This window comes from Sarcophilus harrisii, chromosome 3, assembly GCF_902635505.1.
Source record: "Sarcophilus harrisii chromosome 3, mSarHar1.11, whole genome shotgun sequence".
NCBI classification, from domain to species: domain Eukaryota; kingdom Metazoa; phylum Chordata; class Mammalia; order Dasyuromorphia; family Dasyuridae; genus Sarcophilus; species Sarcophilus harrisii.
Genome location: NC_045428.1, coordinates 301,398,881 through 301,413,137, shown reverse-complemented (window position 1 = coordinate 301,413,137; position 14,257 = coordinate 301,398,881). Strand labels below are relative to the sequence as shown.

Genomic DNA, 14,257 nt, shown 5'->3' with positions numbered 1-14,257 from the left:
TGCCTTTAATAGGGCATTATATATCCTCATTTGGAAGCATTCTAGAAATTCTTTGGACCTAAACTATTATCTGCTTATTTAACATTCAGGGTTATACATGAAATCTAACTGTTCTGTTTTTACTTTCCCTTAGAACTGTCAAGTAATCCACCTCTGGCTACAATCCTTATTCCTCCCCATGCTCGGATTCAAGCAGCTGCTTCAACCCCTACAAATGCTACAGCAGCTTCAGGTGAGAAGAGCACATAAGAGTCTTTTTTCTCTCCTCTGCTCCTGAGAGAGTAGAATAGCCTTGTCTGCAATCTTTTCTGAAAGGGAAGAGATGTCCTTTAATTCTGATTCATCTGGTCCTTGTATATTTGCTTCATTTCTGAATATCAGAAGAAACTATAAATGAATTGTTGAAATGAATAAAAAAGGTGCATTATTTTTACTTCATTACGTTCAGATTCGTGATTTTATCAGTATGAATACCGATTTACAGATTGCAACCCTTTCCTCCACACCTTTACATATGGTTTTTAGAGTTCCTGTGATCAAAGCATTCATCACTGAGTAGCCAGCCTTTCAATGGCTAGCCTCAGCAGAGCTAATTAGGCTCATTATATGATATATAGAGAGAATGTTGTGGCACCATTCTTTAAAGAGTTCTGATCAATGCCATAATATATTAAGGCCTCTGACTAAGAGATTAATGGAGGCTTTTCAGTTTTATATACATATTGTGTCTGTGTTCTATAAAAACATATATATATGTATATAATATCCATGTGCATATGAATGTTGCATCAGAACAAGATGCAGAATGAAGGCTTTTAAACATATGCATATATGATATATATACATCTAAATGTGTATGTACATAATAAACCTGTGGCATATATATACATATGTGTGATTCTATGTGTGCATATAAAAACCCTTAGTTTTAGAAACCCTAAACAGATAAGGAACATTTTTTTTTTTTTAACACATCTAATATATATCCCTACCCACATTCTCTGCTGGAGATTTATTCCCTATAACAGAGGGTGAAAATGTGAGGAAGGGTAGAAATGGGGTTGGTCTACAAAAATTACTCTTATGTCAAAAAATCTAGCATTTTCTGCAGTTATACACCCATAGTTAACCTCCCCACCTCTGTGACAAAAAGAGACCAAGCTTGGTCATTTTAATTTTGCAGCATTCAGTTACAGTTACAATTTGGAGATTGTTGTTCCTTTTATTTATTATTATAGTGCTATGTTTTCCTGTTTCTGCTTATTTCACACAGTATTAGTTCATATAAGTCTCTCTCTCTCTCTCTCTCTCTCTCTCTCTTTTTTTTTTTTTTTTTTTTTTTTTTTTTTTGCTCAGCCTAGATTTTTACCTTAAACCACACTTTTAAAATGATTTTCTGGTTATTGCATATTGACATAAAAGAATTTTAACTTAATTTACTTTTCAGTTCCTACAATAATACTAGAAAGAATACAAAAAGAGATAATCCTTTTTCATATCTTAAGAGTAGAATAACATTTAAAGCTGTCCACGAAGATGAGAATTTAAACCATTCTTAAAGACTCAACTTCTGTTCTCTGTTGAAAAGAATTCCACAGCCATCATTCAGACATTTCCCAGCATACACTGAGACATTCTTCCTTACAGCCAACTTGTGGAATTTCTTGTGACTATTGAATGAAATTACATCTTAAAGGCTTCTTGGGATTTTTTTGTTTTTGTTTTTGGAGTGGATTTCATTTTGATCATTAACAGAGATTTACTGTCACTTTAACTTCCTTTTACAGTTTTGAGAAAAGTAACCTGAGGAAACGTAGCCTCCTCTAAAGTATTGTTTCTATTTACTATTTATGTTAGGTGCATGTAGTGTAATGATTTCTGCAAGTGCTAAAAACGTTGTTTCACATGTTATCAAAAATTCTATTTAAATATTTTCAAAACCCACCCTGAGTTAGATGTTTTTCTGTCTTTAATATAGCTTGATTTTATTTCCCAGCAAATATTCTGAAACTTGGTATAAAATCTGTACCTGAGAGCAAAGGGAGATATTTCCTACTTTTTTTTTTTTTTATCAAAAATATAGAAAATTTTAACTCTATACATGCAGAAAACAAAAACCACAGTGCCAGATACATTTAAACAAAGACTTAAGTCCTACTGTAGCCATCAAGGAGTTCTGGATTTGGAGCCTTAAGACCTACATTCTAGCAAAACTAAGTCTGACCCATTTTATGCCCAGGAGCAAGTAGTCTCCATGCTCAAGCCTTCTCTAAAATTGGTATAATAATGCTTCTTTTCCACTCCATCTCACTGTGTTGTTGTAGAGATTAAATGAAATCAAATTACGTAAAGTTAGAGCCAGATGGAACCTTAAAGATTATTTTATTCCTACAAATGACAAAGCGAAGATCTAGCTAAGCAAAGTGACTTGTGCATAACACGTAATCTCACTTTGCAGAATATAATATTCTATCTTTGCAAGTGCATGGATGGTATTATTGTTGGCGCTGCTGATTTTCACAGACCACCTCAGAATCCATAGCAGAATGGGTCCTGTAATGATATTAATCTTGCTATTCACTGGGTACTATAGTTGTACAGCTTTTGTGATCTGAAAGAATAGCTGGATAATATTAAGATTTTGGTTGGTAGTAAACTCAGAAGGCTAGGGGCACTCAACAGATTTCCATTAATGCACAAAACCAGTTAAGTACATGGTCAGATCTTTTTGCATTAGAAGGCCAATACTGCATGAGATAGATTTTTTTCATTAGTAATCCTTATTTACGGAGAAATCACCTAATGCCCCCCTAAATTTCCAGCATTTTTTCAGATAAAAAGTTTTTTTTCATTGTCTCATCTTAAATATTGCATATAATTGCCACCATGAAATGACTTTTTGGCCTAAAATTGTTGGAAATGGAAGAGGCAGAATGCTGTAGTCTAGCCCACAAACTGCATTGGGTGTTCAAACCCCTGGATTTGAGTACCAACTTTATTTGATTATTTCTTGGGTGACCTGTGACAGGTTTTTGTGACTTTTGATCTCATTTCCCTCATCCATAAAAAGGTTTTACCAGATGATTTCTAAGGCTTTTTCTAGCTTTAAGTCTTTTTTTTTTTTTTTTTTTTTTAAGTTTTTTATTGACAGAATATATGCATGGGTAATTTTTTTTAAATAGCCTTTTATTTACAGGTTATTAGCATGGGTAACTTTACAGCATTAACAATTGCCAAACCTCTTGTTCCAATTTTTCACCTCTTACCCCCAACCCCACCCCCTCCCCCAGATGGCAGGATGACCAGTAGATGTTAAATACATTAAAATATAATTTAGATATACAATAAGTACACATGACCAAACCGTTATTTTGCTGTACAAAAAGAATCAGACTCTGAAATATTGTACAATTAGCTTGTGAAGGAAATCAAAAATGCAGTAGGCATAAATATAGGGATTGGGAATTCAATGTAATGGTTTTTAGTCATCTCCCAGAGTTCTTTCTCTGGGCGTAGCTGGTTCGGTTCATTACTGCTCCATTGGAAATGATTTGGTTGATTTCGTTGCTGAGGATGGCCAGGTCCATCAGAACTGGTCATCATATAGTATTGTTGTTGAAATATATAATGATCTCCTGGTCCTGCTCATTTCACTCTAGCTTTAAGTCTTAAAACACCTGTGAATAGTGAGACCTGATTTCATATGGCGTAATAAATAGAGAGTACTGACCTGTCAATTAGGAGAAAACTGGCTGCTTGCAAGTCCATTGCTATCTAAATATGTAACTTTAGACAGATCATTTAATTTTCCTACTACCCCAGTATACTTAGCTGTAAAATGTGAGGGAGTTGGACTAGTTATTTTAAGTCCCATTTAATTTAATTGTCAATTCTTTGCTTTTGGTGCCTACTTTAAGAAACTGGGGTCTAAATCTGCACTAATTCAACATGAAAATATTGAGTGACACTGGCAATTCATTCTGAGCATGGAGGACTTAAGCAAAAATAAATTATTCCAATAACGAAATAATGAAAATTGAAGTTAATCATTCATGTTAAAGTTGTATTAATTTAATCAGCAAGCATTCCAACTTTACATGATGTAGCAGAGAGTGAGAGGACCTGAATTTCAGTTCCAGCAGAGCTGGCAAATCATTGCCTTTCTAGGTCTCAGGTATCTGTAAAATGAAAGGTTTAAAAAGATGTCCAATTTAACTTCCTACTCTTAACATTCAATAAGTCTTAAGTTATATCATCCCGTTACTCTCACTTCCAGCAGTTTATTATCACTATTTTAAGAAGAAATAGTAATACGGAATGAAATTTAATCCATGTTTTGTTTTTTTTTTACAGTTTTACAGATGTGGTAATATAGGTTATGGTGTGAAATCCTCCTCACCAAAGGACTTTCTTTTAGAATGCTTTGTATTGCTACATAAAAATGTTTTCTCTTAAAAATTAAAAATTAAAGAGCTTTAAATTAAAGCTCTTTAATTTGTGCACACAAAGTCCTCCTCCAGTGCCGCCTTAAGGTTTAGAGGTGGTCTTGGGCTTGGCTTTTCAGACTCTATGCCAGCAAAGTACAAGCTCTGGCAGATTTCACTCTCCTTTATAGTCCTATATTGGTTTTCTGAGATCCATCCTAAGTACAGAGAGGCTCAATACTCATTATTAAATAAGCAGGTCACTTGGTGATAAATTCTTTTTACCATTGCCTTTTTGTATTCTATATATACTTATGAGGTGCTTTTTGTTTCCACTGATACAATGTAAGCTTCAGGTCAGTGACAACTTCATTTTTGTCTCTGTTCTCCCACTGCTCAGCAGAATAGAAACTTGATGAATCCTTATTGGTTGATAGATTGAAGAATAAAAGAATCAAAAACATGCAAGCCACATAGGTGTCTCATTTAGACATCCTCAGTATTTCCTTTAAGAATTAGTTTCAAGGACATTGTACATAACAAGCACCCAAAAAATCACTCCTAAAAGTTTTGGATTTTTTTTTTTAATGAAGAAAATATTATTCATTATTGATAAATACTTCCTGAATCATCTCTACCTGTGCAGTCATACCATTGGGTTATTAAAACTAAATTTCCAAATTAACATGAAGCTAGAAAAATGAATAAAACTAAGAAAAACATTTGGCATGTGTGATTAAAAAACTGCAACTTGACTTATTTATCTTTACCCAAGTTATCAATGAGAGGAGAAGAAAGGAGGGAGTTTAAGAGAAAAAGAGACAAAAGGAGGAAAAAATGGAGAAAGAAAAGGATGATGGAAGGATATTTGTCCTGATTTTAACAGTTTCATTCTAATGTTTAATCATTATAAATCACCTACTATAATTAAAACAAAAGAACTGAAAATCCTTTAACAACAACAAAGACAATATTTAACTCAAGCAGAGAGATGTCATCCAAAGGCACCACCAATTCAGATTATAAATTTAATGGTTAAATCTTAAAGAAATGGAAGTTGAAAAATTATGAACAGCACTGCTTCATAAAACAGTGGATAGAAACCCCAATGTAAATAAAAGCGGTCTGGTGAGAGACCCCCATGAATAAAGTCATAGGGTCACACATTTAAAATCAGATAGACTCCTGTTTATAGGTGAGGGAACTGAGACCCCCAGAAGGGAAATAACTCAACTAGGACACAGCTTAAGCTGTCTGAGGCAAGATTGAGACCTAGGTACATTAGATATAATATATCCATAACTATAAATGCATTTATATATATGTGTGTGTGTGTATATATATATATATATATATATAATCTTCTCTTCGGCCTGTTTCCAAAGTAAATCTTCTCCCCTAGTGTGTGTGTATATATATATATATATAAAATCTTCTCTTCGGCCTGTTTCCAAAGTAAATCTTCTCCCCTAGAATTTTGTTTTCTCATTGTTTTGCTTTAGGTTCTGTCGTGCTTTTTCAGCTTTTTTTCTTTTCTGCTAAGAAATCAAAGACCTTGTGTCCCTAGCCTCAGAGTAAAGAGAAACAAGCCAACATTGCTGCAGTTTAAATCCCATTTATGTAATTACATTTTGTACCATATTCATTTTCTTCACTTATATGTCACTATGTCACTTCCATTGTAACATAACTAGACCCCCAAATATGGTTTTATTTACATTTTGCATGAAACTATCAAACTTGGTTATAGAAACACAGCACATGAAACTGTTTCAGAAAAGCTAATTAGCAGCTAAATATTCACTGCTAAAAAACATGTTCTTTGTTATTAGGCCTAAACATTAATGAATAAATTTTATCAAATAAACATGGGTACACACACACATACGTGTGTGTGTGTGTGTGTATAAATAATCTCCTGACAGCTCAGATTTAAATCATTAGGCCAAAGAAGGCTTATATTTTAAAATATATTCTGTACAAATTTATATTTAGGAAAATAGAAAAATAATGTACCAAAAATGATACCATTTCTAGGCCAGCTAAAAATCAACCCTGTAAATATACCATTCTGCACTTAGAATTAATTGCAAGTCTAAATCCAAAAATTTATAGCATTCTGTAAGTGAGCATGTCCTATGCATATTTATATGCATGCAGACATTGGTGTGTATATATGATTTTGAGATTAGACTATATAACATCTCAGAAAGTGAATATTATGTTAAGTATAATATTAAATATTTATATCATAATAGTTATATTAAAAGCCATTTCAAATCTTGACGTGCTCCGTAAGCCCATAGATTGTATAAAAAATAAAAATAATTACAAAATTAAATTTGGAATTTCAAAACTAAATCTATTTTTATTTATTGTAAAAGTTGCTTATATTACTAAATGACCTCAGTACTTTCCAGTACCCAAAGTAACAGAAGGTTATAGAAGTTTCATTCCTGTGAAAAAGGAAAATAACAGTAAGTTTTCAAAGAAAAAACCTGTTTTTCTCTTAAGGATAGTCTCAATGACAGAAAAACCATTTTAAAATCAATACAACAGTTGTTTATTCATTGCCTGCTGTTTGTTTGGTGCTGTCAAATCAAGGAGATTCAAAAAAAGAAAAAAAAAGTCCTATCCTCTAGAGGCCCAATAATCTCATTTGTAAGCAGGCTGTTATAAAGTTTCCAAATAACAGGGACAGGTAAATTCAGAGTAGAGAGATATTTACATGGACAAAAATACAGCTGAGAAAGTGTTTACTGAGGAATCAGGACTTGTTGAGCGCTGAAAGATCATAGGATTTATATAATAGAAATTGAGAAGGGCGGAGAATCATTTCATGAACATCAGTCAGCCAGAGTACAAGGGCAAAGCCTAAAAAAAAATCTCAAGGAACTTCCATTCGAACATTCTTCTATTTGAAGTCATTCCAGGCAGAAGACAAAGCAAGTGGTGGTGAGGTTTTGTTTTGTTTTTTAATGCCATGAAAATTCAGTAGATGCAAAAAGTAATGTTGCTATGAAAATAAGATAAGGGAAATTTGTTCTAAAGGAGGTTGTAGAAAAAATAATAGATTTGTGCCTTTAACAGTAAATTTAAACCAGATAGAGATGGTAGGGCCAAGAAGCCTTTCCCAAAGGCAGTCTGATCTCTTTTATTCCTGCTTGAGCAGATATATGGAAGTAGGATGGTACAGGAAACTTGTTTGAAAAACAGTTTTGATTATAATGTAAGGAATGTGAAAAGGAATATTCGAGATAGATAAGGCCAGCAAATGATAGAGGGCATAAATGCTGGGCAGAAAAGCTTGAGTTTTTTCAGTATCCACTCAAGTCATTCTTTCCTCCACTCTTCATCTGCCCAACCCCTTTCTCATCCAAGTCCTTTATTTTGCTGTCAAAGTAATATTTTTTATCTAAACTTGCTTACAGCACTCATTAGCTCTAAATATTTAGGAGCTACTTATTCAAATATTGCTTTAAATTCAACCTTCTTTGGTATGAGGACCTTTTGAAGCCTACTTTTCCAACCTCATCTTGTGTTACTCCCCTTTAACCTTCACACTCCTGCTAAGCTGGAATCTGCGTCGTTCTTGTTTCTCCCCTCCCAACCTAAATAATGTACACAAAATGTACTTCAATCTTTCATACTTTTTTCATGTTATTTAAGCCAGAAATGTCCTCTCTACTTCTAATCTATTTAATTTCTTCATTCTATCTCACATGCCATGTTTTCTGTGAAGCCTTCTCTTGATTCCTTTGCACTCCAGATTCCTTTCAATAATTCACCTTTATGTACTTCTTGGTTTTCTATCTTTCTGAAATACTTATATATATTATGTCTCATAGCTGTTAACCTTTAGGCTCCACAAGTCCAGAACCTGTGACTTTATCTAAATTTTTAATCTCACTCTATGTCTGAGCTTATCATTGTGTTCTCTGCACACAATAGGCATTTAATGTGTATTTGAATGAGTATTCTGGAAGTTTTTGAGTGTTGAAGCTGCATGATTTGAGCTGTCCTTTAGCTGTGATGCCTAAGATGAGAAAGAGAGACTTAGAAGTCAACATGATATACTGGTCAGAGTTTATTGGACTTGGTAAAGTCAGAAGAACTGACTAAAAGTTCCACCTTCCACACGTAATGATTCTAGGACTTTGGACAGGTTACTTAAACTCTGAACTTCAATTTCCTCATTTTTAAAATGAAGTGATAAAATCTAAGCTATCTACCTATTACATGAGGAAAGTGTTTCATAAACATTGAAACACAATATAAGGGCAGCTAGGTGGTGCAGTGGATAGAGCACCAGCCCTGAAGTCTGGAGGACACTTAACATTTCCTGGCTGTGTGACCCTGGGCAAGTCACTTAACCCCAATTGCCTCAGCAAAAAAACAAAAAAAGAAACACAATATAAATATGAGCAAGTATTAAGTCAGAGAGACTCATTCAGAAGATAATACTTCAAGTGAGAGAAGATGAGTAACATTTATAGAGATTATAAAACACCTTGCATTTATACTGTCTTAGTTCTTACAATGTAAATAAAATATAATAAAAAGAGCACTGGATATAGAGGTACTGCATCTGACACTCATTAGCTATGTGACTGAGCCAGTCACCTAAATGAGTCTCATTTACAAAATAAAGATAAGCATACTTGAGTGGTTATGGAAAAAGGCTTTTATAAATTGTATAACAATAAACTATTGCTTTTTGATGTACACACTATATTCCCATTTCATAAGATTTTTTTATGTGCCAAACACTATCCTAAGTCCTTTACAAATAGCTTATTTGGTCTCACAGCAACCCTATAAGGAAAGTACTTTTTTTTTTTTTAACTTCCATTTTACAGTTGAGGAAACTAAGCCAGGCAGAGGTTAAATGATTTCCTCAGGGTCCCATAGCGAGGTAGTATGAGGCTGTTCTGAATCCAGGCCCAGCATTCTTATCTCCTGTGCCACCCTAGGTGTCTTTAGCTAGAAAATAATAGAAATAAGAATCACAATCCAGTTTTTCTTAAAGTCTAGTGTTCTTTTAGCTCCACTATGTTGTCTCAAGAGAATGAGGTCCTGGTTTAGGGTGACAGCCATAGCCACTGAAAGGAAGGCCAAGTCCAGGAAAGGAGAGAAAGGAAGAGACCTGTACTAAAGTACCTGCCATGTGCTGTTTAACCAAATACAGATGTGCTGTGCACTTTTTACAGATAGCATCACATTTGATTCCAACAACAACCCTGGGAGTTAGATGCAGTCATCACCATCATCATTAAAGTTGTAGAAATTGAAGTTAAATGACTTGCCCAGAGTCGCTCAGCTAATGCCCGAGGCCAGAGTTGAATTCGGGTGCTCCTGATGGCTAGGCTCAGCACTGTAGTGATTGTACTATCATCTGCCTCTAAGTCTAGGATGAGAAGGCCAGGGGATAGATCCAAATGATCCTGCAGAGAAAATTGCATTACATAGCTTTGTAAAATCAATATTTTAGGTTTAATAATTAATTTTACTGAGTATTGATATTTTCCAAAAGTTATTTTCAATCATAAGTATAAAATATTTGGTATAATTTTCCTTTTAAAAATATCAAGTTCTTTTAGTTTTATAGTGCTACGTTCTATTCCTTTCCTTATAGAGCCCTCACTTAATAGCAAAACAAAATTTCTGCCATGTCTAGAAAACATATACAATATTTAAAATGAACCACCTCTCTATTGAGAGGAGCAAAGTTTGTTTCATCATTAGCCCTCTGGAAAAAGGGTTTATTATGCATTAATCTGATACTTTCTAGTTTCTTTTCTTTGTGCTGTTGTGATCCTCATGTATATTCTTCTCTTTGGTTCTGTGTTCTTCTACTTTGCATCAATTCATTCAAGTCTTCCCTGAAGTCTAAATACCTTATATTTGTACTTTGTAAAGTGCAATAATATTCCATTATGTTAATATGCATCAATTTGTGCAACCCTTCCTCTATGGCCTTCTACTTTATTTGTAATTTTATGCTACCGCCAAAAAAATGCCCGGTTTTTGTTTTTTGGTTTTTTTTTGTTGTTGTTGTTGTTATATATAGTAATTTCTTCTGTGTCCTTGACCTCAATTCCTTGGGGTCTATGCCTAGCAGTGAAAAAAGCTGGGGCATAGAATTATGAGCCCCAGTCTCTTTTCTCATAATAATTTTATTTTGTTTTCTGCAACAGACCAATTCATATTTACAACAACGATGCATTAATATACATGTCTTCCCACAATCACTCCAACATCAACTATTTCCATCTTTTATTGCACTCAAAATAATTCGATGGGTGTAGGTCAGACTTCCATTTGCTATAATTTATAAAATAATTGGTAAGGAGAAGGAGACTTTTGGGAGGGTTTGCATCTTAGGGCCTAATTTATTTATTAAAAAAAATTATGTCTGTGGAGTTTGAGTTTAAAACAGTGAAAAAATGGTCCATTTGCGGGGCAGTTTTCTAGTAACTTATCTGGTATATATTGAATTTTCTCTTTGTTTCTTTTTGGTTTGGAATAATAGAAAGAAACTGGTTAGACCCAGCTCAAACACTTCATATTCCAAAACCTGAAAAAGAAGAAACTGAATTCTTTTTGTTATATATCTTAGAAATTAGACCCTCTTTGAAAATTTTAACAAGCCAGCACTCATCTCTAGCCTTAAATACCTTACCTTGTGAGTCTTATCCTTTCATCTTATTTGTTCCACTAATCCCCAAGCCTGAGCAACTTCTAACCTTAGTTATCTACTAATTCCTGAATCAAAAGTCATACTAGGAAGAAGTCATGAAATCTTTGTTTTGTTCACAATAATTTCAAACTGAGCTCTCATAATTACTCAGCAATCATTTTATTCATCCATATCCTTTTTCTATTCACCATAGCAACTGTTGTAAGCCTATCTCCTTACTCCTATCTACTTAAATCCTCAACTTGACCTTCAGCTTTCTTTTTAAATAAATTTCACTTCCTACAGTACTACAAGTATTAAAGTCATTAATCATGAACTCTTATCTCCTCACCATCATACCTCAGAACTTTGCTACATTCTCCTTTGCTTCAATTTCAGATTATGAGATGATCTTCCTTTGTCCAATACTAACCTTTCCACTGCTAGCTATTGAATCCTCTGCCTCTCATTTTCTTTGAACTGGAGTATAGTATTGCATTCCTATTTATCCTTCAGTATGCTTGTTTCCTTCACTTGAAAGAGTCTCCCACCCAACACATCAAACCAAATGTTCCTAAAACTAAACTCATCAATTAATTCAAAATCCTTTACTTTGCAAATTTGTATTGATTGTACTACCCTCTTTCTGGTTTAAACACTCAAAAACTTTAGAGCCATCTTTGACTCTTTCCTTTCTGTCCAAATAAGTTGTTTTGTTTTCTTCATCTACAGTGACCTATATGTGTTTCTTCTCGATTCAATTCAAACATTTATTAAGAATGCAGGTACTCTGTTTAAGTACTCAGGATACAAAAACAAAACTATTCTCCCTCAAAGTTTATATTCTACTTGAGAATCTACCAAAAGTAAGTAATTTGAGGAGGGAGAAAACACTGACATTTAGGTAAATCGGAGAAGTTTCCTTGAGGAGGAGGGGAGACTAAGAATTCTGGGTTTGAAACATGATTCATATGCACAAAGATTATTTTGTTTTTATATGTCTTTCACTTTTTTTCCCCCAAGCTACCCCTTATTTAAAAAAAAAAAATTAATAAAAAAGAAGTAAAGTCAATTCATTAAAACTGGCTACCACAACTAAATATGCCTCATCCCTACAAAGAAAGAAAAGAAAGCTCTCTTCCCTAAGACCAAATTTGATTATTTTAGTTAATTTCTTATTTGCTAGGTACCTGGGTTGTAAAAAAGATAAATGAGCATTCCTTGCCCTCAGTAAATTCATGTTTTTCACTCATGAAAATAAATGGTGCCTTTTGCCAGACCTAAAAGTGCTACATAAACTTAAGCTATTTTGGCAAGACAGATAACATACATATATAAATTTATATAAAGAAAATGAGAGCTTTGTAGTGTTTGCTCATTTTTTTAAACTTTGGCAAGATATACAAGTAAGCACAAAGTAATTTTTAAAGAAAGAGCACTAACATCTTAGAAGAGTTAGGACTCAAGCTTCGTGTAGAAAGTGATACTTGAACTATGGACAGGAATATCCCAAACCTCTGCAGTTTAAAATCATAGCCTTAGACGCGAGCTAAAACTAGACTGATCATATTTAAATAGCTAATTATCACTGAGGTCTTAGTTAAATAATTTTCTACAGTGAAAATCTCCTCTAAGATAGATGCCAAAAGTAGTTATCTTATTAGACATGACAAGTGATTCATTCTTGATTTTCCTCACCACCAGTGGCAGTGACTGCAACTTCATAGGTTCAGCAAACATGAATTACTACTTGTTCTCCAGTTTTATTCTGTATTCTCTTCCCTCTGGCCATTAAGAAGGGTTAATCCATATGTATAAAACATACTTTCTCCCCATTTTCTGGCATTTAAAAATCCTTCTCTTCCTTTACAACATTCCCTGTAAGTGGGAGGTTGTCATTTGTGAATTCTTCCTTGTTTATTTGTAAATTGAAAGTTATCTTTTCCACCAAATTTTACTAAATCATTTTGTCTTGATTTTTGCTGAACCCTATGACATTCTATATTTTATCACATTTATTTTTTGTATTTCCTCAACCTCCGGTATGTTGAGGGTTTTTTTAGCTTAGAAATGGTGTGGGTTGTTTTTTTGTTTATTTTTTTCTCATAGTTAATTTATTCCCTTCCTTGCTCAAATATTTCACTAAGTGAATTCAGGTGCCCAGTCAAGAAAAAATATCTCATGAGGTACAGGAATAATTTGCAAACCTATTGTCTAATATTTGTGACTTTAGATTCAAATTGTGAAAGATTCAAGAAATGTCAAAAGAATAGAAGCAGGCAGATATGGTCTTTTCGAAAAGGGTGGGGAAGGGTGAAAGATTCTAGAATCTGATTTGGTTTTTGTGTCAGGAAAATCAACAAGTCAAGTCAACAAACATTAAGAGCTAACATTTGTTAGCTATGCTAGGCCAGGTAATGTAAAGAAAGATCTGGAAGCAAAAATCCAGTTTCTTCTCTCAAGAACACAATTTAATAAGGAAAATGCAGACAATTATGTACAGATAAGATAAATTATGTAAAGATAAGATAGCAAATTGGGGATAATCTCAAAGGGAAGTCACTAAGATTAAGGAAGACTAGATAGGCTTCTTGCTCAGACTTAAAAGAACATAGGAAATCCCAGAAATATAAATGAAGAAGAAGAGAGTTCAAAGCATTGAGAACAATTAATGAAAATGCAACAGTAAGAACAACTAATGAAAATGCCTGGAGTTGAGAGATTGGGTGTTTCAAAGTGGTCAGTGTTATTGGATCCTAGAATACATGAATTTATCCAAGTATGGTGTGAGAAGACTGGAAAGGTAGGAAGGGATCAAGTTATGAAGAGCTTTGAATGCCAAACAAGTTTATATTAGATTCTGGAAGTAGTAGGGAACCATTGGAGTTTATTGAATTGGTGTGGATAAGGGGGTGTCAGTCGGGCCATAGTTCTCTACTTGCAGAAAAATCAATTTGATAATTAAATGTAAGAAGGATTGGAATGGGGAGCAACTTGTGTCAAGACCATTGCAGTAGTACAAACATGAGGGCCTGCACCATGGTGCTGCAGTGTCACAAATGGGGGGGGGGGGGGAAGCAAACATAAACCATTTATTTACTATGCATTCAAAGATTTTAAACATTTAGGGGAAAAAGTGCTAATCACTGGAAAC

General features: G+C 33.9%; 1 protein-coding gene across 4 annotated transcripts in view; it reads left to right on the top strand.

Moving 5' to 3' along the window:
- Nucleotides 1–14,257, top strand: part of GSK3B (glycogen synthase kinase 3 beta) — a 237,367-nt gene that overhangs the window by 202,816 nt on the left and 20,294 nt on the right. For all 4 annotated transcript variants that reach the window (XM_031959704.1, XM_031959703.1, XM_031959702.1 and 1 more), the window contains one exon: nt 134–232. In XM_031959704.1, the coding sequence (XP_031815564.1) occupies nt 134–232 (99 nt within the window). The remainder of the gene's footprint in view (nt 1–133; nt 233–14,257) is intronic.